We start from the raw sequence: 25091 nt of genomic DNA, 5'->3' as shown, positions 1-25091 counted from the left end.
CCCTTAGGATGTGTCCTGGCTCTGGGGGGTTCTTCCTGGTGAGACACCCCCACCTGCCCTTGCTTGGTTTTGTAACTGGCCTGGTCAGTTAGCAGGTTGGGAGAGCCTCGGATCTTTACATGTTTCTTTTATCACCCTGAATCCTCTTTTTATTTATTTTTTTAGCTCTTTTTAGGAGTAACAATTCATATTATAGATCAGGGGAATGGGACAGGTACCAGGAGGAACCCTGCTCTCCCCTGGTGTGTGGGCTGGATTACAGCAGTCTGCTCCTTTGGCCTCCCACCCCAATCTGTGTTTACTCGTGGCTGTGTGCTACTTTGGGGCAAGCCTAGTTGTTCCCTCCCAAGTAGCAGCAAATACTATTTATTTTATTACTTTTGTTGTTATTACATTTTTTTTGTTGTTTTTGCTTTTTAGAGACAAGGTCTTGTTTCATTTCCCAGGCTGCAATGCAGTGGTGTCATCACAGCTCATTGCATCCTCCAACTCCTAGCCTAAAGATGTCTTCCCATGTCAGCTTCCCAAAGTGCTGGGACTGCAGGCATGAGCCACCACACCTGACTAATTTTTTTTATCTTTTGTAGAGACAAGGTCTCACTGTAGTACAGTCGTTGTTACTACATTTTATTTATTTATTTATTTAGAGGCAGGGTCTCACTACGTCGCCTTTGGTAGAGTGCTGTCGCATCACAGCTCACAGCAACTTCAAACTCTTGGGCTTAAGTGATTCTCTTGCCTCAGCCTCCCAAGTAGCTGGGACTACAGGCACCCACCCCAATGCCCGGCTATTTTTTGGTTGCAGTTGTCATTGTTGTTTAGCTGGCCTGGGGTGGGTTCAAACCCACCAGCCTCAGTGTATGTGGCTGGTACTGTAACCACTGTGTGACAGGCGCTGAGCCACCACTTTTTTTTTTTTTTTTTTTTTTTTTTTTTGAGACAGAACCTCAAGCTGTTGCCCTGGCTATCTTGGGCTCAAGCGATTCTCCTGCCTCCGCCTCCCAAGTAGCTGGGACTACAGGCACCCGCCACAATGCCTGGTTATTTTTTGGTTGCAGCCGTTGTTGTTTGGTGGGCCCAGGCTGAATTCGAACCCACCAGTTCAGGTGTATGTGTCTGGCACCTTAGCCACTTGAGCCACAGGCGCTGAGCCTGAGCCACTACATTTTAATTACAAAAGTAATACTTGAATTCACTCCCCTTAAAATATGAGAGTTAAAGTCAGGTGTGGTAGCTCAGGCCTGTAATTCTAGCACTATGGGAGACTGAGACAGGAGGGTCTCTTGAGCTCAGAAAGCTCTCTTCACCAGGCTGAACAGAGCAAGACCCTATCTCTACTAAAAATAGAAAAATTAGCTAGGTGTGGTGGCAGGTGCCTATAGTCCCAGCTACTCAGGAGACTGAGGCAGGATAATTGCTTGAGCCCATAAATTTGAGGTTGCTGTAAGCTGTGATGATACCCCAACACTCTAGCCTGGACAACAGAGCGAGAGACCCTGTCTCAAAATAAAATAGAAAATGAGACTTCACACTGAGTATCCTGAAGCCCCACCTCTTCAGCCTCCATGCTTGCCCCTATTCCCAGAGGTGGTGGCTCTCTCCAGTTGAACATGTGTCCTCCAAACCCTTTTGAGGTTTTACTACATAGACATGGACACATGTGCACACAAACACACATGCATGACATGTACTCAAATACATAAACATGCTCACACACTACAGGGGCACAGGCGAGTGTGCACACACTTGTACACATGCATACACATAAACACGTGCATACTATAAGCAGGTAGACATGCATAAATGTCCACAGACACTGTATGTTTTTTCTTTGTAAATGTTTCCTCCATTAAACAGTGTCCTCAAAATCTATCTAGGATACACGCAACAATGCAGATGAGCCTTGAAAATGTTCTGCCCAGGGTGGTGCCTGTGGCTCAGGGAGTAGGGCACCAGCCCCATATACCGAGGGTGGCGGGTTCAAACCCAGCCCCGGCTGAACTGCAACCAAGAAATAGCCGGGTGTTGTGGCGGGTGCCTGTAATCCCAGCTGCTCAGGAGGCTGAGGCAGGAGAATCGCGAAAGTCCAAGAGCTGGAGGTTGCTGTGAGTCCTGTGACATCATGGTACTCTACCGAGGATGGTAAAGTGAGACTCTGTCTCTACAAAAAAAAAAAAGAAAGAAAGAAAGAAAATGTTCTGCCCAAAAAAGCCAGTCCCTGCAGAACCCACATTCATGATTCCTTCACACAAAGCCTAGGGCAGCCAGCTTTACAGAGACAAACAAAGTAGATTGTAGCTTTAGGGTTAGGATGGTAAATGGAGGGTCAGCGTCTCTCTGGGTGACAGATGTGTCACATTGTGGGCATACTGAAAACCATGAGTTGTAAGTTTTAACTGGATGACCTGTGTGGTATATGAAACACATCTCGATGTCAGGCTGCGCTGACAAACTACCTGAGACTGAGCAGGTTATAAACAGTACATCATTTGTCACGGTCCTGCAGACAGGAAGTCCATTGTCAGTGTGTAGTGGGCCAGATTCTGGTGAGGGCGCTCCCCTGATCACAGACATGACTTCTCATGGTTCCCTCAGGAAGGGGTGAGGGAGTTCTCTGCTTCTGTCATGTGTGGCTGATGACCCTGTTATGAGGGCTCTGCTCTGTCCCTCCCAGCACCATCACCTTGGGGTAAGGGTTCAACAGTGGCTTCTGTGAAAACAGAAGACATTCAGTCCATAGCTCATACCACTCAGGGAAGATCTACCTAGGCTCATTCTTACCTGCTCAATCCCAAGAAAGGCTGCAAAGCCTCTACGAGCATGGGGATCTCCTTCATGCCCTAGCCACGGGCACCATCACGTTCCTTGGGACACCCTTAGGTGTAGGTCTCTAGGAGAGGTAGAGAAGTGGGCCAGGCCAGTACTGTCCAGCATGCTGGCAATTCACTCCTCAGTGTGGGCATGCTGCTTACTGCCTCTTGACAGCACTGGTCACCAGGCCTATACCCCAGCTGCCCCAGGAGTAGGGAATGGTGTCCTGCAGCATGTGGGTCAGCATCTCCAGCCTAGTCAGTGTCCGGTTCTTCTACCTCCACACAGGTGCTAAGCTGGGCACCTGCACTGTGCCTTCTCCATCATCTGCCTCTGGCCTGCCAGGCTGAGGCCCAGTGGAGCCCAGGAGGCTTCTGGTCCTGGCTCTGCTGCAAGGGCCATGGCTTTGCAAAACCTCAGACTCTCCCCCAGGCCACACTAGCAGGAGTCAGACAGTGCCCATGTCCCCAACTGAGTGAGTAGCATTGGCTCCGAGAAAGTCTTTGAGCAGGGGGTGGTGGTGTGAACTTGTGTAGGCCTGCGTGGAGCCTGGGAACCTTTGTGTACATGCACAAAGCCCACTAGTCTGTGGTATGGGGGGCCTACGGGATAGGTTCACTTCAACCCACCTCTGACTTCTCTCTCTATAGGCTTCAGTGGGCTCTGAGAAGCTCTTTGCCCCAGCAGCCGATAAAGGTAAGAGTATTCCCTCAGCTCAGCTGCTGGGTCTCTGAGAAAGAAATAGGGACATGGAGCTCCCTGTTGTGTGGGTGACAGGGGACACCCCTGATCAGAAGATAGGGTCTCAGGGGCCAGGCTGCTGTGATGACAAGGAAGTACCCAGAGAGCAGGTGCAGAGGTAGCTGCTGAGTGGGGCCGAGGTGGGGACCTGTAATGGTGGTTCCCAAAGTGGCACTATTAGGAATGCCACTGTGCCAGCGCCTGTGGCTCAACGGAGTAGGGTGTCAGCCCCATATGCTGGAGGTGGCGGGTTCGAACCCAGCCCGGGCCAAAAAAAAAGAATACTGCTGGCTTGTGGGATTGGTTGCACTGGAGGGCCAGCTGACACACTGATAGGCCCTGCCTCACATGGCCACCTGGCTGACCTGTGTCCAGGTTTGCACAGCCAAGCCTGCCCCTCCATCCTCATAGCCGCTCTTGTTTGGCAAGGGATAGGGGGAGTACCCATGAGGGTAACCTCGAGGGAGGGACAGAAACAGGAGGTTGGGTAGAGGCGACCTTCCAGTCAGAGGCTGGTGTCTGGAGTGGCTTCCACTCCAGTGGCCCTGGGGCTACTGCTGTGAGAGCGAGACTGGGCTGTTTCCTGCTGCCTGGCCCAGAGGATCAGTTGCCCCAGGAACCAGCGTTCATCTATCCCAGGTCCCCAAAAGGAAACAGGGTCTGCTGCAACATGAGCAAGAGGTACTGCACTGACCTCAAGGCAGGGTCAGCTCAGTTGTGGCCAGCCACTTCCTCCACAGTGGACACTGCCCCCAACTGGGCCTTGAGGAATGTCTGAGACACTGCCTGCCATGGCCTCAGCAGGAGGGTTTGGAGCTGCTGTAGGGGAAGCAAGCGTGGGGAGGGCCCATAACCCAAGGCAACAGGCATACTAGGGAGCAACTTCCCCTCCAAGCAACTCACACCCTTGGCTAGGTTCCTTGGAAGTGGTCACTCTCCTCCCAGGGGTTCCAGAGAGAGAAGGTGGGTGCCTCCAGCTGACATAGTGCTCTGGGCTGGGTGCAAGGTTCCCTGGCTCATTGTGTGCCTGAACGTGGAAGTGCAAAGCCACAGAGTTCCTGGGCCAAGTACTTGGTGTAAAAGGAGTCAAGACAGCCCCTGCTCCGGGATTCTCTATGCATGTTGGACAGGAGTTAGATGCGGCCCCAGCCGAGCACAAGAACCCACTAGCTCTCTGTGCCAGAATCAGCAGGCACCAGGACCCCCCCTTGGTTGCAGGAGTAGTCAGGGAGCAGGACTTGGGGTTTCCCATCCTTCTGGGCCACAGGAAGTATGGGCAGGCCTAGGGTCACATCTGCTACTCTCCTCGCAGACCCCTCGCAGCACGAGAAGCCAGAGGCCAAGGCTGGGGCGGTGCCCAAAGTGTCGGGCCTGGAGCGCAGCCGCGAGCTCAGCACCGGGTGCTTCCCGCCTGCCAGCCCTGCACCCCTTGCGCCCTGCCCGGGGGCCCCGCCTGCCCTCGCCAGCCCCTTGGTGAAGAAAGAGGCCCCTGTCCCACCCCGCCACACCCCACAGCCACCACCCGCGCCCCCTCAACCCCGCGGCGTGCTCCAGACACACGTGCCTGCGTCCCTGGGCGCCTTCGCCGGCCCGGGACCTGGCCCAGCGGTGCCCCACAGCCTTCACGGCCTCAGGTGAGGGCGTGGTCTCTGGTGGGGCGGGGCCTTGGGTGGGACAGTCTTGGATGGCCTCAGGGAAGGGTGGTGCCTGCACGGATTTGGGTGAGGTTGGGACCTGCCCAGTGGGATGGGAGACGCGAGGGGAGGATGAAACTGACAGGGCCTGCTGTCCTGGGCCATGGGGTCCCTGGGCTGGTGGCCACAGGCTTCGCTGAGACCCTGCGTCCCGCAGCAGGAGCAGCAGCACGGGCAGTGGTGCCACCCTGGGCCCAGCCAAACACCTGTCGCTGTCGCAGCAAGGGCCGGGCCCCCACCTGTCTACCTCACACCTGGCGCTCCGATCCCAGGCACAGCACCAGCACCACGCAGCAGCCATGTTTGCTGCCCCAGCAACACTGCCCCCTCCCCCGGGGCTGCCTGCCAGCAGCCTGGTCATCCCAGGACACCCGGCCGGTAGGTGTCCTCAGCCTGGTCTTGACCTGCTCAGAGCTGGGAGATGGCAGGGATGTGACCCCCAGGGAGGGGTATGTGTTGGGGCTTTTATGATCCTCAGCACCTGAATGGACTCTGGGGCTCCACTCAGGGGCCTTTTCCTAGGGTTCCCAGGTGGCCTTGAAACCATGTGCAAGCAAGCACATGCAGGATACACATGCACCTATAAATCGTATGGCTGGGGCCTCCTCTTTGGCCTGCAGGAACTCTGACCTCTCCTGCCCTCCTGTCCTGGGGCTGGACCTGCCTCTGGCCAGCCTCCCCCTCCCCTGTGCTTCTGGCCAGGCCATCCTTGGGTGGAGCCCACAGAAGGGATTTCTCCCTGGGCCTCCACAGCTTTCTGAGGTTAAGCCAGCCCATCTCAGGTCTGGGGCAGCCTGGTACCCAGGGATGGGACCATGAGACTGGTCTGGGGGTGGCTGGACACAAGTTTCCCAGGTGGTGCCTTTAGAGCCCCACCCTTGAGAGCCTTGAGGTCCAAGGCCCCGACTCTGCGGGGCGAGGGTGGGCAGGCCCCTGCAGGCTCACAGTGTTCTCTCTTCCTCTAGATGCCGGCCTGTTGATCTCATTCAACCAGCCGATCATGTATTGCCAGCCTCATTCGGGGATTCTGATTGGTACTTGGTCACAGGCCCCCCTCTTACCTCCACCCTTGGGCCCGCACCTAGCGAGCGGCCACCACGGCTTGGCCTGCCGAAACCGGGAGTGCCAGGTGACTATCCGCCTCGCCCCGCCGGGAGCCCGCGGCCGACGTGCCTCTCTGTCTCTCTCTCTTTTTCTCTTGTAGATCACGAGCTGCTCAGGCAAGAGCTGAACACGCGGTTTCTGGTGCAGAGCGCCGAGCGGCCTGGTGCCTCCCTGGGCCCGGGGGCTCTGTTGCGGGCGGAGTTCCACCAGCACCAGCACACGCACCAACACACACACCAGCACACACACCAGCACCAACATACATTCGCCCCCTTTCCTGCGGGGCTGCCCCCGACGCCGCTCACGCCGCCCGCTGCACCCCTGCCGGTGCGTAGGCCCGCGTGCTGGCAGGGGGCGGGGGGCGGGCACCAGACGGGGGACATGCAGCAGGCACACGCAGACGCACGCTTGCACTCACACGGGCTGATACCAGCTGTGGAGGCAGAGAGGCCAGTGGCATCTCTCTGTCCAGCTCCCCATGTAGCCCTTGAGCCTGTGCTTGCTGGATAGTAGGGCTGTCCGTGGGCCCGCCCTCTGTTCTCATCTACGTCACAGCATGAGGTCCCCATCTTGGGTTTGGGCAGGTGTTCCATGCCCACATGTGTGACACACCCTTGGGGCTAGTTGTACCCAAGATACATCCCTGGTGTCAGGTCTGGAGCCCCAAATGCCTGAGGGACCACAGGGACTGAGACTCAGCCCACCCAGGCCTTATTTCCTGACCCAGAGGCCTTATCTCAGGAGGCAGTTGCCGTGTAGCCCAGTTTCCTGGGCTCCTGCTCAAGCTTTGTGAAACTGGCCCATTTTTTAGTAGTTGCCAGGGCTTCACGCCCCTCTCTCCAGCCACTGCCCTTCTGGGCACACACAGAATGCCTAGGGGCCGAGTTTCTACCTTCCATAGAAGCCCACTAGAATGGGAAGTTGGCTCCACATTCTGCAAACCTAGGTCCCACAGGACTGAGGGCTGTCAGGCTGGTGTGCTGAAGCCTGGGGACAGCGCCAGGAGGCACAGCGCCACCCTGGTCACTGCCCTGCCCAGCCCCGCCAGGGTGGGTGGGTGTTGGGGCCCTGAGGAGGGCATCAAGTGTGTGCTGGGGACCTCACCCCTCCTCTTTCCTTTACAGTTTGACAAATACACTCCCAAGCTGGACAGCCCCTACTTCCGACATTCCAGCGTGAGTGTGAGTGTCCCTGGGCATCCCCCAGAGCCCGTCCCTGTGTGCTCGGACCCTGCTGCCCAGTCTCCTGCCCTGCCCCCAGCCAGTCTGGTGTGGCCTTGTCCTCCGTGTGTTGAGCCAGGGCCTGGGTGCAGAGGGAGGGACGGGTGAGGGCCTTGCAACCTCTCCCTTCTCTTGCAGTTCTTCCCGCCCTTCCCTCCCGCCATCCCGGGACTGCCTGCCCTGCTTCCGCACCCCAGCGGCCCCTTTGGGTCCCTGCAGGGTGCTTTTCAGCCCAAGGTACCAGTGGCTCCTGGCAAGTGGGCGGGCACTGCAGTGGGTGGGGTTTCAGGTGGGGAGGAGACTGCAAAACTGCCCTCCCCCCCCAATTCTAATCTAGACACTGGTGTGAATGGCCCTGCTGGGCAGGGGAATCAGGAACTCTAGACTGTAAAAGTCCTTAGGGAGGAGGTGGCAATGGGCAGAGAGGAACATATGTGGATATTGGTTCCCCATGGCTGGCTTCAGTCTCAACACAGAAGACCCCCATCCTTGGCAGGATCCCTTATTTGTGCCACAGACAAGGGGAGGGGAGCTCTATGAGCCTTTCCCAAGACAGCAGGCATGTGTGTCCCCTATCTCCTGCAGTTGCCTCGCCTCTGAGGATGTCCCTGGGCCACTCCTGCTCACAGTATCCCGCAGCCTCTCTCTCATTGCTTATGGCTGCCCTGATGACTAGAGAGCCTGAGATACATAATGGGCCACTCAGAGCCTGCCTTGAGAGGGGTGCATGAAGTTCATTTTTGGAGATAGGGAGAGTTTCCCAGACCTGGACTCCCAGGGCTGGTTGCCTAAGCTTCGAGTCATGTGGGGGATCTGTCCTGGCCAGGCCCTTGGTAAGGCTGCTCCTGGGCAGGGTGATGGCCTAGAGGTCCATGCTCATGGGTGACCACTTGATGTGGTGCCCACTGCTTTGGCCCAGAGGGAAGGAACCAGAAGGGTCAGGTTGCTGGACTGGAGAGCTGTCCATGGCCAGGCTTTGCTCGCAGACAGGGAATAAAGCCCATCTGTGTTCCTTTTGCAGGTCCCCTCTATACACTGGGGCTGTCTCGGCCCCTGGTAGGAAGCCACAGGGCCTGACACCTTTGCAGAGATTACTGCTCTGAGGTGTGGTGTCCTGTGTAGGAAGCCAGGCCACCCTTGGGTGATAGCATGCAGGGCCCCGAACTAAGGCAAGGCAGGGCACAGGCCAGTGCCAGAACCAGGGACCCCAAAGGTGCCATGTTGCCTGGGCAGAATCACATGCATGCATGTTCTCTCTTTTCTCTTCCCTCAGACTTCAAACCCAATGGAGGTAACAGGCAGGGCCAGTGCTGTTCACACCCTCCTGCAGAAAGCCCCTGGGGTAGGTGTCATGGGTGCCCACTTTCTGCCCCAGGGGAATGTCCTGCCTGGCCCAGCCCCACATGGGCTAGTAGCAGCAGCAGAGGGCCTGTGTCCTCCACGCTCCAGGACTTGGCCTCCTGCAAAAACCAACCTAACACCCTTTCCTCTGTTGGCCACAGGTCTCTGACCCATACCGGGCAGTGGTCAGGGTAAGTATGTGTGTCCTTGGGGAGGAGGGTCCTGGTGGCTCTGGGGGCGGCCTGTGACAGTGGAACCTGGGGAAGGCATAGGGTGGGAGGAGGAGCTGGGCTGCACTGCTGAGCGCATCATGGTTCTGTCGCAGAAACCAGGGAAGTGGTGTGCAGTGCATGTGCAGATCGCGTGGCAGATCTACCACCATCAGCAGAAAATAAAGGTGAGGCTGGTGTGTGGTGCCAGGTGCTCTCCTTAACATGTGGCTTCTCCATGTGTGTCTGGGAGGCTACAGTGGGGGCTGTGTGTGGAACCCCATCTCCAGCCTGTGGTATTCAGGGAACATACTGGCTCCACCTACAGTGGCCTCTGACATCCCTGTCCCCCACATTTGCTGAGCGCCTGCTATGTGCCTGGCTCTTCATTAGTGACCTGGGTATACCCAAAGTGCTCACAGACATGATGTGTTCCGGGGGGACAGAGGAAAAAGGCAACCCCAGGGGCAGCTAGAGGGAGCACAGTCGCTGTCCAGGAAGCTGGATGGCCAGACAGCAGCCTCAGCCCCAGGGAACCCTGCACCTCTGATGTCCCTGGTGCCATCCCAGGTGACACGAATTGCTCTGTGGCAATTTTTAAGAATCACTGTGTTAGCCGGGCATGGTGGCTGACACCCCTAATCCTAGGACTCGGGGAGGCCTAGGTGGGTGGATTGCCTTAGCTCACAGGTTCAAGACCAGCCTGAGCCAGAGTGAGACGTTGTCTCTAAAAATACCCGGGTGCTGGGTGGCGCCCATAGCTCAGTAGGTAGGGTACCGGTCACCTACACCAAGGCTGGCGGGTTCGAACCTGGCCTGGGCCAGCTAAAACAACAATAACAACTGCAACAAAAAAATAGCCAGGCATTGTGGTAAACACCTGTAGTCCCAGCTACTTGGGAGGCTGAGGCAAGAGAATCACTTAAGCCCAAGAGTTTGAGGTTGCTGTGAGCTATGATGCAATGTCATTCTCTACTAAGGGCAACAAAGTGAGAATCTGTCTCAAAAAAACAAAACAACAACAACAAATAAAAAACCACTGTGTCGGGTGGTGCCTGTGGCTCAGTCGGTAAGGCGCCAGCCCCATATACCGAGGGTGGCGGGTTCAAACCCGGCCCCGGCCAAACTGCAACCAAAAAATAGCCGGGCGTTGTGGCGGGTGCCTGTGGTCCCAGCTACTCGGGACGCTGAGGCAAGAGAATCGCTTAAGCCCAGGAGTTGGAGGTTGCTATGAACTGTGTGAGGCCACAGCACTCTACCGAGGGCCATAAAGTAAGACTCTGTCTCTACAAAAAAAAAAAACACTGTGTCCTGCACCCACTTTGAGGGAGAAGTCAGCAGAGAAGGATTTATAACAAAGTGCTGTGTGTTCGATATGTAGATGTTTGGTTGGGATTCCCCCCTCCAAGACATGGCAGGGAGTCATATGCTCCCAGGGGATGCTGCTGAGTGCAGTGGGGAGATTGGGAGATGGCACACACGTCCTCCCTTGGCACCCAGCTGCACCCTTAGGGGCACAGGGCTTGCCACTCAGCTGAGATCAGATCCTATGACAGGTGCATGCACCCAGGGTCAGAGTACTCCTGACCTTGACATCATTACCACCCTGGAGGAGCAGGTTGAGGGGTCAGGCCTGAGTGCTGGTTCACGGCAAGACAGGCAGGGCCAGAGGGTTCCCAAGATACACTCAGCTACACTGACTGCAGCCAGAACAACAGCAAGATCCCGAGTGGCCAGCCCCCTCAGCCCTCTGGCCCCTATGGCTAGGGGCTGCCTTCTTCAGCATGTGGCCACGGCCTTGTATGGCCTGATGCACCTGCCATGTGGTCGTGTAAATGAGGGGCAAGTGCATTAGTTTTATTTAATCTTAACAAACTTTTATTTTATTTGTTTAATGGATGAATAGTTTTGTTATTTTTGAGACAAGGGTTTCAAGCTGTCGCCCTGGGTAGAGTGTCATGGCTTTGCAGCTCACAGCAACCTCAAACTCTTGGGCTTAAGCAATTCTCTTGCCTCAGCTTCCCAAGTAGCTGGGACTACAGGTGCCCACTACAACCCCGGCTTTGGTTTTTTTTTTTTTTTTTTGGTTGCAGTTGTCATTGTTTTAGCTGACCCGGGGCGGATTCGAACTGGCCCACCTCAGTGTATGTAGCCAGTGCCCTATCCACTGAGCCATGGGCACAGCCCATCTTAACAAACATCTTTTTTTTTTTTTTTTTGAGACAGAGCCTCAAGCTGTCACCGTGGGTAGAGTGCCATGGCATCACAGCTCACAGCAACCTCCAATTCCTAGGCTCAAGCGATTCTCCTGCCTCTGCTTCCCAAGTAGCTGGGACTACAGGTGCCCGCCACAATGCCTGGCTATTTTTTGGTTGCAGCTGTTGTTGTGTGGCGGGGCTGGGCTGGATTCAAACCCACCAGCTCAGGTGTATGTGGCTGGCGCCTTAGCTACTTGAGCCACAGGCTCTGAGCCTTAACAAACTTCTAAAACTGACACTAAATTCAATCACCAGAAAATTCTTAGGCATATAAGAAACAACTTGGATATGTTAGTGGACTTTTTCAGCTTAATTTTTAAAAATCTAAACACAAATGAAGTATTTTCAATGAAAATATAGCATCCAAATGGAGATGTGCTTTATGTAAGGTTTACACCAGGTTGCAGAGATTTAACATGAAAACTGGAACCTCTTGTTAATTGTTTCATTGATTCAAGTTGCCATGGAACTCACACTGACCTGGCCCCGCCATGTCCCTGTCATGCTGTGGCTGAGGCACCGTGGCATGCTCTGTCCTCTTGGCAGATGCAGTTGGATCCGCACAAGCTAGAGGTGGGCACCAAGTTGGACCTGTTCGGCAGACCCCCTGCCCCAGGCGAGTTTGCTGGATTCCACTATCCACAGGACCTGGCCCGGCCGCTCTTCTCCAGTGCAGGTGAGACCTTGGCAGCATCTCAGGTGGTCAGGTGGGCATGGGGCAGAAACATTTTTCCCTGTCTGGCTGGCTGTGCCAGGAGCACAGGTATATACTAGGCCTTGGCACCCACCACTAACTCCTGGTGGGAGCCCCGCTTATCCCCACCCACTGCTCCCAGATGCATCTTCAGGGCTGGCATGAGCCCCATGAGCAGTCAAGTGGCTCGTCCTGAAGTCCCTTCCTCCTCAGCCTCCTGTTCTGATGTCTCACACCCACCAGAGCCAAGGCGTAGGCAGGAATTCCCCAGGAAGGGGGTTTGGCTGATGCTGCTCTTCCTGTAGGGCACGGCTGTGTTGGCTACAGTCCCCCCAGGTGTGGCTGTTTGCTGGGAGGACCCTAGGACCCAGCACAGTCCCTGGAAAAGGCACCGAGGAGGTCAGCAGGGACCTTGCAAGTTTCCAAAGTCCCGCCCCTGGGAAGCACACTCTATATGATTCTCTCCCAACAATGAGCTTGGACAACATGCATGAGTGTCCTCTAGGAACACTCACAAAGACGCTGCCCAGGGTCTGCTCATGGGAGCAGCTCTGCCTGGCACATGCCCAGGTTCCAGACTGAGAGGAAGGCAGGCACCACATAGGCCACTGTGGATATATAGTCTAAGCGTCAAGTTGCAGGAACCTCCTCAGGGCCAGCATTGTACACAGGCCTTTCCCGGGACAGGTCTCAGTACGTTGTACTGTACACCTTTCCACATAGACATATATGCGCAGACATGCATATGCACATGTACACACATGTACCTACTGTATGCTCACCCACACAGACTCATGTACATGTGAACATGTCTACATATGCACATGTGCACACAGCTGCCTTGAACAACTTGGGTATTGTTGCCAAGCCACCACACAGGCAAAAATCCAAGTATAACTTTTGCCCAAAATTTAACTAATAGCCAGGTGTGGCGGCTCATGCCTGTAATCCCAGCATTGTGGGAGGCTGAGGCAGGAGAATTGCTTGAGCTCAGGAGTTCGAGACTTGTCAGAGCGAGAGTGAGACCCTGACTTGTTAAAAAAATGAAAAACCAGGTCAGCGCCTGTGGCTCAAGCGGCTAAAGGCACCAGCCACATACCACCTGAGCTGATGGGTTTGAATCCAGCCCAGGCCCGCCAAATAACGACGGCTGCAACCAAAAAATAGCTGGGCATTGTGGTGGGCGCTGGTAGTCCCAGCTACTTGGGAAGTGGAGGCAGGAGAATCGCTTGAGCCCAGGAGTTGGAGGTTGCTATGAGCTGTGATGAAGTGGCACTCTACCCAGGGTGACAGCTTGAGGCTCTGTCTCAAAAAAAATGAAAAACTGCGGGCAGTGCCTGTGGCTCACTAAGGCACCGGCCCCACATACTGAGGGTGGCGGGTTCTAACCTGGCCAAACTGCAACAACAACAAAAATAGCCGGGTGTTGTGGCAGGCATCCGTAGGCCCAGCTACTTGGGAGGCTGAGGCAAGAGAATTGCCTAAGCCCAAGAGCTGGAGGTTACAGTGAGCTGTGATGCCACAACGCTCTACCAAGGGCAACAAAATGAGACTCTTTAAAAAAAAAAATGGGCTCGGTGCTGATGGCTCAAGCGGCTAAGGCACTAGCCACATACACCTGAGCTGGCAGGTTCAAATCCAGCCTGGGCCCGCAACAATGATGGCCGAAACCAAAAAAATAGCCAGGCGTTGTGGCAGGCGCCTGTGGTCCCAGCTACGTGGGAGGCTGAGGCAAGAGAATCGCTTAAGCCCAGAAGTTGGAGGTTGCTGTGAGGCAACCTAGGGCGACAGCTTGAGGCTCTGTCTCAAAATAAATAAATAAATAATTAATTAATTAAAAAAAAAATGAGGGTGGCGCCTGTGGCTCAAAGGAGTAGGGCGCTAGCCTCGAATGCCGAAGGTGGCAGGTTCAAACCCAGCCCCGGCCAAAAACTGCAAAAAAAAAAATGAAAAACCCAGCCAGGCACCTTGGTGAGCATCTGTAATCCCAGCAGCTTCAGGAGGCTGAAGCAGCAGGATGCCCACAGCTCGAGATGATGCCACTGCTCTCTGCTCAGGGCATAGGGCTCAACAACAACAATAACAACAAACAAACAGGGAAATAAGAAGAACAAAATAAAAAATTGAACCAATAGCCTACTTTTGACTAGAAGCCTTGCTAATAATATAGTCAATTAACATGTTTTATGTGTTACATTTATGTGTTCTTACAAGAAAGTAAGCTAGACAACAGTGGTTTGGAGTATTATGAGGACGAAAACGTGGGCTTCATCCTCATCATCTTTACATGGAGTAGGCTGAGGATGAGGAAGGTGGGTCTTGCTCTCAGGTGGCAGAGGTGGGAAAAAATCCATGTGTATAAGTGCACCCATGCAGGCCAAACCCATGTTCCAGGGTCAGCTGTATACACACATGCTCACAGTCACACCCACAGATACACACGTGCACATGCACATAGGCTCTGCATCTGCCCTTTGACTCTCCTTCCCTGTCTTCTCTGTGTACTTAGCACCATCTGACACCACAGTGATGTGTGCAGTCTGAGGGCTGGGGGGTGGGGGGGATGTCACCTCTAGACCCTCATCAATACCAGGGCCTCAGGAGCAAGAGGTTCTTTCCAGCCCTACTGCAGCTCCCTGAGGGCCTATGGACCATGGGTTCTCCCAGTCCAGGTTTCTCGGGAGCAAGGGTCTGCCCGTCCAGGCTGCAGTCACTAGCAGTGAGCCCCCCAACTCTGGTGCCCCTGCCTTCACCTGTTCCTGTCCTGTCTGCCCTTCCTCCTCAGACACCCCTACCCTCCGGGCCCTACCTCAGGACGAGACTTGGTATTGGACCAGGAGGGTACCTCTTGGCCTTCTCTCTGCTCCACCAAGCACTCAGGGGCTTGACTGTAACTGGCTTGAAAGTACACATTGACAGGAGGGAAATCCCTCTTTCTCTCCTGTCTCCCTGTCCAGGAGTGAGGCAAATCTCCCATCTAGTTATAGTAAAATAACTGCTAGGTTCATATTTTACTAATATTATGACTGGGATTTTAAAATTACATTTCTTAACTGCCTTTTGCTAGAAAATAGAAGTTTGCATTGATTTTGAGTATTTGTATATTGTGCATTGATTTTTATATCTAGCAATCTTCTTTTTTGAATGCAAAGAAATTTACATATACCCTCCTTCTGCATTTTTTGTGTAGAAAGTCATATCGATAAACAATAGTTTTGCTTCTTTTTTTTTTTTTTTTTTTGTGGTTTTTGGCCGGGGCTGGGTTTGAACCCGCCACCTCTGGCATATGGGACCGGCGCCCTACTCCTTGAGCCACAGGCGCCGCCCAGTTTTGCTTCTTTATTCCAAATCAGATGACTTGCCTTGATGTGTAAACTGTTAATACATTTCTTGAGTCACTTTGCCAATATTTTGTTCCAGGTGTGCTATCCTGAATGAGTCAGACTTAAATTTTCCTCTCCTGTGCTGTATTTGTCCAGTTTTATCAGGAAGGCCATTTGCCCCCTTCAGTGGGTGAAAGAATAAATATCCCCTTGTTCTGTTCTCGGAAAGAGCTCTTGTGAGATTCTGTCATTGCCTCACATTTGAACACCCTGACCCAGGCTTTTATTTATTAATTAATTTTTTTTTTTTTTTTTGAGGCCCTGGATAGAGTGTTGGGGCATCACAGCTCACAGCATCAAACTCTTGGGCTTGGGTGATCCTCAGCCTCCTGAGTAGCTGGGACGGGACTACAGGCGCCTGCCATGCCTGGCTAATTTTTCTATTTTTAGTAGAGATGGGGTGTTGTTCTTGTTAAGGCTGGTCTTTTTTTTTTTTTTTTTTTTTTGTAGAGACAGAGTCTCACTGTACAGCCCTCGGGTAGAGTGCCGTGGCGTCACACGGCTCACAGCAACCTCTAACTCTTGGGCTTACGCGATTCTCTTGCCTCAGCCTCCCGAGTAGCTGGGACTACAGGCGCCCGCCACAACGCCCGGCTATTTTTTTGTTGCAGTTTGGCCGGGGCTGGGTTTGAACCCGCCACCCTCGGCATATGGGGCCGGCGCCCTACTCACTGAGCCACAGGCGCCGCCCTAAGGCTGGTCTTGAACTCCTGAGCTCAAGCAATTCACCCACCTTGGCCTATCACAATGCTAGGATTACAGGTGTGAGGCACTGTGCCCAGCCTGACCTAGGGTTTCAAAGTGATTTTCCCCCCCCTTTATTGTTATAGGACTCTTTAAGCTTTCTGTTCTTCTTGAGTCCATTTGGGTAATTTGGATTTTTCTAGTAGTGAGTCAATTTGGTACCACTTTCCATACTTGTCAGCGGGAGCTATTCCCAATGTCTCAGGCCCAGCAGTTGTTAACACCTCTCAGCTCTGCCATCTCTTTCTTCATTATTCGTGACAGAGGTTTTTCTATTTCATCAACTTCTGGGAAGGAAGAGCTTTGCCCTTGTTTCCCTTGCTGGTGTGTGCTTGGTCTCTCGGCTAACTCTGCGGTTTCTCAGGCATGTGCACTTATGGTGATACAGGCCTCTCTGCTCCCCATACACTTCACTGGCCTGTATTTCCCTTAGTGTGGGGCCAGCCATCGGCTTTCTCCAGTTTAGGAGTTAGTGTTGACTTGCGTGTCAGAGCTCAGCAGAAACCAAAAGCCCTGAGCAGGCCTTGCCTCTGTAGTCTGGGGAGTGCACCTACCATAGCCCACGGGTGGGGTACAAGTGTCCCAGTGTTGGGGTACCCAGGATTAAGGCACCCAGCCCCCTACGTGCAGGTTGTGACTTAGCAGCCTCACAAGGCCATGCTCCACATAGGGCCTGGGGTGGTGTTGGGGGAGCCAGGGCAGGTACCTCGGTGGCTCATGTGAGCTGGCTCTGTGCCCAGGGATAGGCCTGTGTCCCTCAGACCCAATGCATCCCCATCTTGAGCAGCAAGGGTCACTTACTAGTTCAAACTTAAAAGTAACTGGTTTGGGGAGCAGCTGACCAAGGCCCCTCCTACGCAGCAACTCCCCACTGTCCCTGCCCTAAGCCGTGCCCTCCTTTCCTCCTTGTATCTTCCTCCCTGCACCCCGGCCCAAGGTAGCCACTGCAGCTGCGTCCTCCAGGTGTTGGGGAGGTGACTATGTCCCACCCTTACCCTGACCAGACACACCTTCACCCCACAGTTGGGCTGTGCGGGAGAACAGGCAGCAGAGGGTCCTACAGGAAACCAGGGTGCTCACCCCACCTGTGAATGTTGCAGATGGGAGGCCTCAGGTGCACTCTTTGGGCCTTTGTCGACTTGGCTTCCCTGCAGGTGCTGCCCATCCTGCCACCAACCCCTTCGGACCCTCGGCTCCCCCTGGCAGCTTCCTGCCCACTGGTCACCTGGCAGGTGGGTGCCCCCGGGCGGTGCATTCTGGCTTCCTCAGTAGACCTCAGGGTTGGGGGAAGTCAGGAGTCAGGAGGGTAACCCTGAGCCCTGGGACACCCCTTGGATCACATGGGGGCCACCTCTATGGGGCCAGGCAGTCAGACAGGAGCCATGCAGATCTCTGACCCCTAGTTGCCCCACAGACCCTTTCAGCAGGTCGAGCAGCTTCGGGGGCCTGGGCAGCCTCAGCAGCCACGCCTTTGGGGGCCTGGGCAGCCATGCTCTGAGTAAGTGACCAGCACAACCCTTCCTCTGCACCTTCCCTGGGCTGGGGCACACCCTACAGGGTTCTTTTGGTGGGGTCAAGATAGCTGTTCTGGCCTCAGCACCCTGACCTGTGCCCCCAGCTCCCAGCAGTGGCAACATCTTTGCTCCCAAAGAGGGCTCCTCAATGCACAGCCTGCCCAGCCCCCATGAGACCTGGAACCGGCTGCACCGGGCACCACCGTCCTTCCCCACGCCACCCCCCTGGCCTAAGTCCATGGACACGGAGCGGGTCTCAGCACTGACTAACCACGACCGAGAGCCAGACAAGGGCCGGGAGGAGCGGGAGCGGTGAGTGGAGCCCTCCAGGCCTCCCATCCTCCCTGTCCCCTGCCCCAGCTTGGTGCAGAGCTCTGGGGACTCAGCCCTGACTTGTGATTCTCCAGAGAAGGGCCAGGAAAAGGACCCTTATAAGCACAGCTGTACACTGTATACTACTCACCATGAGGGTGCACATGGGGGTGGGGTGATACAAACTCTGTGCCCTTCAGACTGCAAGTTTCCAGAGAGGGGAGGCAGCAGTCTGGAGCTGTGGGCACACCCCAGGGAGGGGCTTCTGCAGACAGTGGGCTCAGAACTCATCTGCCCAGGAAGTTCCTGCTTCTACCCCAAGGCAGCTTGGGTCTTCCTGTCTTGACATCTGGTCTTCAGGGACAAGGCAGAGGTCCCTAGGCACAGTATGAGTACACAGAGCACTGGCACCAAAGTTTGAGGCAGGAATTCCAGGGTAGGGCCAGCAGTGCCAGCCCCCAGCAGGAAGCTGCCCAAGTCTGTGGTCTCAGTGGGAATGCAGAGCTTTGTGGTTCTGCTCTGGTGTGTGTCTAGGCTGTTTGCCATGGGGGAGGAAAGTGTGGGAGTGTTTGGAGACCTGGGGAGGGGGGGCCTCCTGTTGTCACCACCATTGTGTTGATGGGTGCTGCTGGCATCTGCAGGAGCTCAGGTGGTAAAGAGACCCCACACAAACCAGGGAGTGTAGGCCCCACAGGGATATACTCCCCTCTGCTGAGAGTACCAGCTTCTCCAGGGGTGACTGACCTGTCCTGTCCCCAGGGAACTCCTGGAGAAGACGCGCCTGCTCAGCCGAGGCTCACCCGCAGCCCCCATGGGTCACGCGGTCAGCAGCCTTCTGCTTCGTGGCCAGGGCGGCCAGAGCGAGCTGAGCCGTTCCGGGATTCCCACAGAGCGTGAGACTGAGCCCCGGGTCAAAGAGAGCTGTTCCCCAGCCAAGGAGGACGGAGTCAAGCCGGCAGTGCGCCTGCCCTCACCCTGCAGCAAGGTGACCTTGGGTGATGTGAAGGTCAAGGAGGAGCGGGGCGCGGATGAGGCGCCTGAGCCCCCCGCCTCCGGCTTGCACCCCGCGCCAGTGCCGCTGGGCCTGAGCCGCGAGCGCCTGGGTGCACCAGGCTTCGCGTGGGATCCCCTGCGGGAGGCCTACCGCAGCCTGGAGCTGCCCCGGCGCGCTTTCCCCGCTGGCCCGGGCCCCACCAGCCTCTTCGAGCCCCCGGAGCGCGCCTATCGCGACCGCGAGCCACACGACTACAGCCCAGAGCACCTGCGGCCGCCGCGCCGAGAAGAGCTAGAGCGTTCGCGGGGCCCAGGTCTGGACGGCGCCCCACACCCGCCGCCCGCCCTGAGCGCGCCGCACCTGCCCCGCCTCGGACTCCTGGCGCGGACCCCACCGGCCGCCGCCACAGCCGCGCTGGGCGCCCCGCCCCCGCTGGTTGCCGGGCCCCCCACACCACCCGCGCCACGGAGCAGGACTACCCCGCTTGAAGGTCTTGGGCCGGGCGAGGCATGCGGGTACTCTCCATCGCGCAACCCTCCGGAAGTGGAGGCGCGGTAGTCCCCACCCCAGGGACACTTTCACACGTGCACTGCTGTAAACTTTTTTAAATGTAAATTTCTAGAACTTAAGCACAGTTCGTCAAATCTTGGGGTGACAGCTCTACCGCAAAGCCTGCGGACGCGGTGAATTTACTGTACAGCTTTTTGGGGGCGGGCTTTTCTTCTCTGAGCTTGACATTAGGCTATTGGGGAAAAATTCAAGTTTGTACCTCTTTCCCACAGGAGAGAAGCATTTTTAATGAATTTGTATTTTTCTTAATTTTGTGCTCTTTAGACACTTAACCAAAAAAGAAACTTTTGCTTCTTGGTTTTTAGTTGGGATTTGCAAGGTAATGGCCTCAGATCTCTCTCCAGAGCCCCAGGGTTTCTTTGTCTTATTTATGGAGAAAAAAACGGTCATTTTGTCCAACGCACTGTGAGGCTCCCCACTCAGGCCCAGCCCTGGCCCTCCCTTGGTACTTGGAACCGAAGTTACAGATATATATTAAAATAATAATTAATAATAATGTACAAAACTTTGTTTTTTGCCTTATTATGCAAAAGTGTAAGGATTTCTTTTTTGTTTGTTAAAAAAAACTACAAAGGAAACAAGTGTACATAGTCTGTTGATATAAATGTATGACATTATTAAATTCTTAACCTAGGTAGACTTTATAAAGATGGTTTCCAGAAACCCCTCTGGTTATTTGTCCAAAAGGTCACAAAATGCCCACTGGCTGTCAGTTGTAAACACTTTAAGAAGTTTAATGGCAACACCTATCCTTCAACTATGCAAGTGCTCTGAGGCAGGATCTGGGGGAGAAGTTCCTGGGAGGCTTCCCAGCCCCTGCAGCAGGGCGGAGGCTGCCCCTGGAGGGCGGTGGGTGCTCTTGGCTGCAGCACTCCCAGGGTGTCTCTTGCTCACAGTTCACAGTGAGCTTCAGGGCTGGCTGGCTCTGGCTGCAAGGACAATTCTGTGGACCCTTGTGCTAAACAGTGTTCTCGGAAATCTATACACTAGACAAGTAGAATCTCAGAAGTACAAGAGTCTAAAGATAAATTACAGAAAAATAAATAGCTTGTATATTTTCCCTCCTCTGTGAAGGCTGTCAAACGTTTGTCTCCCTGTCATCTGTGCACCTCAGTTCCATGGCTGGTTCCTTCTGGCTCAGGTTTGTCTCAAAACCATGCAAGCGCCACTGTGCTTTGCTGGCAAGGTGTCCTTTTGTGTTTCCTGATGTCCAACCTGCCTCTTACATGCTTCTGAGCCTCCTCCATTCAGCCATCCACAGCTGTTCTGTGTTCCCAGCCATTTTTTCTGCTGTAGACTTCACTTTAAATATTCTGTTCTCATGTCAATCACTGAAGGTAAATACAGCCTTGATTTTGGATAAAACTGTGGTCCAGTGTTCTATGTGATATTGGAGCTGGCAACCTCTAGACACCCCAAACACTCCTTGCTCCTCCCTCTGGCACAGGCACCTCAGGGCCACCCTGGGGGGCAGCGCTGCCCCGGAATGAAGCCTGAGGCTGCTCCCTGGTGCCCTCGGCTTTAGTGCAGGCATCAGGTGGCCCCCAGTGGTCCCAAGCTGCAGCAGCCCCCACCACAGCTAGAACTAGCTCTTTGAGTTTCTGTCTTCTCTGCATGGAAAGGTGCCATCCCATGGCCTTGGCTTTTCCCCTTCTGTTGGCTTTTCCTCCTCTTAGAGAAGAGAGTAGACTGGGAAAGGGGCAGAGCTGACCCGCCTACCCACCTACACACCCAGGCAGGGAGTACCTGGGACTCTGAGGAAGTCTTATGGGTCCCACAGTGAGTGAGGGTGCCCTTCCTCCCAGGAGAAGCTTCCATAAGGCTGTGCCCCACTAGGTCAGAGTCCCAGGGCCTGGACCTTTGGCTATGTGGGCTCCCACACAGGGTTTGCTCCTGTGGCTCAGCCTTGCCTGACCCACCCTGGCCTGTTTGCCAAGCCCAGCTGGGCCTGTTATACAGTCAAAGGTCACTTCACGACAGGGATTTGCTCTCAGAAATGTGTCATTAGGCAATTTTGTGTTGTGGGAATGTCACAGTGTCCTCACACCATCTTGGTGGCACAGACTGCTGCACACCTGGGCTATTGCTCCCAGGATGTAAACCTTCACAGCATGTGACTAAGCTGAACACTGTAGGCAGCTGTATGTGACATGTATGTGTCTCTTAAACCTGTCTAAACAAAGAGGCTTAGCAAAACCACTATCCTGTATGCAGTTCATTCATCATTAACCAAGATGCCATTATGTGATGCAACATTGTTCATTTTTCCTTGTCTGGGTTTTCTTTCTTTCCTTTTCTTTTTTTTTTTTTTTTTGAGACAGAGTCTTACTTCATTGCACTCGGTAGGGTGCTGTGGCATCACAGCTCACAGCAACCTCCAATTTGGGGGCTTAGACGATTCTGTTGCCTTAGCCTCCCAAGTACCTGGGACTACAGGCGCCCACCACAACGCCCAGCTCTTGTCTGGGTTTTCTAACCTACACAGCAAAGCTTCAGGAGCAACTGGTGTGTGTTCTGCCTGTGACTGAACGATGGTGTGGGTCAGGAGCACCCCCAGGGGAACCAATCTGCACTTTGGGCACCCTTGGCAGGGGTGTAGTTAATTTTCCTACATAACAAGTGCTCTAGAGGAAGAGGGAGAGGGTTTAGGGATAGGTGTCATGCCTAGCATAGTTGTGACTCTGTCTTCTTGCTCATTGCCACATAATTGTAAAATAGCTGCTGCAGCCCCAGATATTACTTCCATATTTGAGGGAGAGAGAACAATAAGGGGAAAAAACTAAACACCAAACGGTCTGCTCCTTTTGTCTGAAAGATAGAACCTTCCCAGAGTTTTCTGCTCATCCACAGAGGGTTTCTGTTTGGGTCTCCTTGGCTAGGACTGGGTGACACACAGCCTCGTTATCAAAGAAGATGGAAACATGGGCATGGGGCTCAGCACCTGTGGCTCAAGCTGCTAAGGCGCCAGCCACATACACCTGAGTTGGCAGGTTTGTATCCAGCCGGGGCCCGCCAAACAACAATGACGGCTGCAACAAAAAATAGCCGGGCACTGTTTTGGGCAAGTGTAGTCCCAGCTACTTCGGAGGCGGAGGCAAGAGAATCACTTGAGCCCAGGAGCTGGAGGTTGCTGTGAGCTGTGATGCCACAGCACTCTACCCAGGGCGACAGCTTGAGGCTCTGTCTCCAAAAAAAAAGAAAAGAAACATGGGCATGGGCAGGTACACTGGCTAAGGCTCTGGGTTCCCAGTGGTGGCAGTGACCCTCCAAGGAGGGCTTTCAGTAATCAGTAGGTGCATTTTTATGTTGAACATCAATAGGCCCAAGTTTTCACATATTTGACATACATAATTTTAATATTTTTTCTGTTATACCACAGTTTGAGCATTATTATTTTTCTTCAAAATTGTGTGTGGAGCTTAAAATACACATGTATTTCATTTCCAGACAGAAAAGGCCACCAGGAAACATTCCCACAAAGGCACTTAGGTCCACTGGCATACAGACTCTGTGCTCTCCCTGGGCTCCTGCTTGGAGCTAAACTAGGTCCTTTATCCAGGTTTGCAGAGACGGGCAAGGCTCTACTAACAGAGCAGCAAGCAGAAGAGGCCCTACAGAGACAGCGGGGTGGTATGGTCACCTCGAAACTCACACCCCGGCCACACCCAGTCAGGGCATCTTGAGGTGGGAGGTCTGAAGGGCTGAGCCCAATTCACCATCTTGCAGCCATTTGCCTCTGACTGTAACTACCTGTCCCTGCCCCCTAAGGCCACAGCCTTCCCTAGTGAAAAAGAAACTCAAGGGTCACATTTGCCCAGCAGAGCAGGTGTGCACAGATGATTGGGTGGCATGGAGCCCTCACGTCACAGCCTGGTGCAGTGCTTCTGTTTCCTGCCCCAGCCAGATATAACTCCTGTTTTGATCATCAAGTTCAAGGCTGTCAACAGAAATAGCTACTAGACTATTGAGATTTCCCCTCTATAAATTTCTGTTATTAGATTTTTAGGAAAAGAAATCACAGAGTGGGCCAGGTGCAGGGGCTCACGCCTGTAATCCTAACACTCTGAGAGGTCAAGGAGGGTGGATTACTTGAGCTCATGAGTTCAAGACCAGCCTGAGCCAGAGGGAGATCCCCAATCTCTACTAAAATAGAAAAACTGAAGCAAGAGGATCACTTGAGCCCAAAGTTGGAGCTGTGAGCTGTGACGCCATAGCACTCTACCCAGGGCAAAAGCCTGAGACTCTGACTGAAAAAAAAAAAAAAAAAGATGGCAGCGCCTGTGGATCAAAGGAGTAGGGCATTGGCCCCATATGCCAGAGGTGGTGGGTTCAAACCAGCCCTGGCCACAAACTACAAAAAAAAAAAAAGAAAGAAAGAAAAATAAATCACATGGTGATACGTACTCTCTGTATGGAAAAAGTCAACAGCCCCTTTCTCCAGGCTGCTCTTTCACTCAGCAGTGTAGGTACAGACATACCTCCTCCTACCCTGCCCCCCACCTCTTTCTGGAATCTTCCCTGCCAGGCATAGAAAAGAAAAGTTATTTCCTTGCCCCATTTCCAGCTAGAATGATCCTCGGACTTCAAGACAGAATTCCACCTCCCCAGTGTGGACAGAAATGAATCCACAGTTATACCAGGACTGCAACACTCCCCTTTCAGGAACCAGAAGCATAGGGAGACAGAAAACCCATGAGGATGTTCAGGACTTCACACTGCCAGCCACCTACCTGAACTAAGCAGGTTTCCAGCCACAATAGATGACACACAGCGGCACTCACCCTTCAGAGAGGAAAAGCAGTTGCACGACACACCATGTTCTCAGCCATGAAACTACCCTCAGCAAATGTAGAAATGGGGAATTATACAGAACACAACCACAGTGAGATCAAACTAGAAATCAGTAACAGAAAGATCTCTGGAAAATCCCCCATCGCCAGGCAGGTTTCAGCCACTGGGAGGCAGCCAGAGCCAGATCAGACCCACCAGCCCACACACACACACAGGCCCTGGCAGGGACCTTCTCGGCAAGGCAAGGGCCACATGGGTCCCAGTCAGGGGCACTGAGGAAACAACCTTGGAAGCCAAAACTCGTAGACCCCAGACTCAAGCCTGGGCCTCCCCAGGGCAGCAAAGGCTGGGAGGAGTCCTGAATGCCCTCGGGACAGCCAATTTCCAGTAACTAGTTAACTCTGCTTTAAGTTGATTTCTGCCTCCTGACTGGACTTCACTGGAGAGAATCCTAAGTTTCTGTGAAGTTTGGGAAAATAAGGTTTTTCACTATGTACAAGTTAAGACCTGTCTCCTCAGACTACTCACCTTCACACCTTGCTGTGTCTGATGGGGCAGAGAGGGGAATTCATTTTAGCTGGTGCTGATGGAGCCCACCCATAGGGACGGCCCCCCCAACTCCAGCCTCATACACAGGGTTGGGTCACCCCTCACCCACAGGGTTCATCCAGACTGGTGGAAGAGGACAGCACAGGGCAGACAGTGTCTGGC

The 25091-nt window shown here is 54.0% G+C and overlaps 1 protein-coding gene across 7 annotated transcripts in view; it reads left to right on the top strand.

Annotated features, from left to right (window-relative positions):
* FBRSL1 (fibrosin like 1) overlaps positions 1 to 20076 on the top strand; it is an 82542-nt gene extending 62466 nt beyond the window's left edge. For 3 of the 7 annotated variants that reach the window (XM_053587534.1, XM_053587530.1, XM_053587528.1), the window contains 15 exons: positions 3462 to 3507; positions 4865 to 5186; positions 5404 to 5624; positions 6212 to 6280; positions 6451 to 6677; positions 7475 to 7531; positions 7709 to 7807; positions 8844 to 8912; positions 9073 to 9102; positions 9237 to 9308; positions 11925 to 12054; positions 17354 to 17431; positions 17614 to 17697; positions 17818 to 18025; positions 18785 to 20076. In XM_053587534.1, coding sequence (XP_053443509.1) covers positions 3462 to 3507; positions 4865 to 5186; positions 5404 to 5624; positions 6212 to 6280; positions 6451 to 6677; positions 7475 to 7531; positions 7709 to 7807; positions 8844 to 8912; positions 9073 to 9102; positions 9237 to 9308; positions 11925 to 12054; positions 17354 to 17431; positions 17614 to 17697; positions 17818 to 18025; positions 18785 to 19577 — 2505 coding nt within the window. In that variant the 3' untranslated portion in view covers positions 19578 to 20076. Of the gene's footprint in view, positions 1 to 3461; positions 3508 to 4864; positions 5187 to 5403; positions 5625 to 6211; positions 6376 to 6450; positions 6678 to 7474; positions 7532 to 7708; positions 7808 to 8843; positions 8913 to 9072; positions 9103 to 9236; positions 9309 to 11924; positions 12055 to 17353; positions 17432 to 17613; positions 17698 to 17817; positions 18026 to 18784 lie in introns of all 7 variants that reach the window. The other 4 variants (XM_053587529.1, XM_053587531.1, XM_053587533.1 and 1 more) reach the window with 4 other exon arrangements.
* The last annotated feature ends 5015 nt before the right edge of the window (positions 20077 to 25091 follow it).

This window comes from Nycticebus coucang, chromosome 4 (assembly GCF_027406575.1).
Source record: "Nycticebus coucang isolate mNycCou1 chromosome 4, mNycCou1.pri, whole genome shotgun sequence".
NCBI lineage: Eukaryota > Metazoa > Chordata > Mammalia > Primates > Lorisidae > Nycticebus > Nycticebus coucang.
Note: the sequence above shows the minus strand (reverse complement) of the source record. Positions and strands in the feature narration are given on the sequence as shown.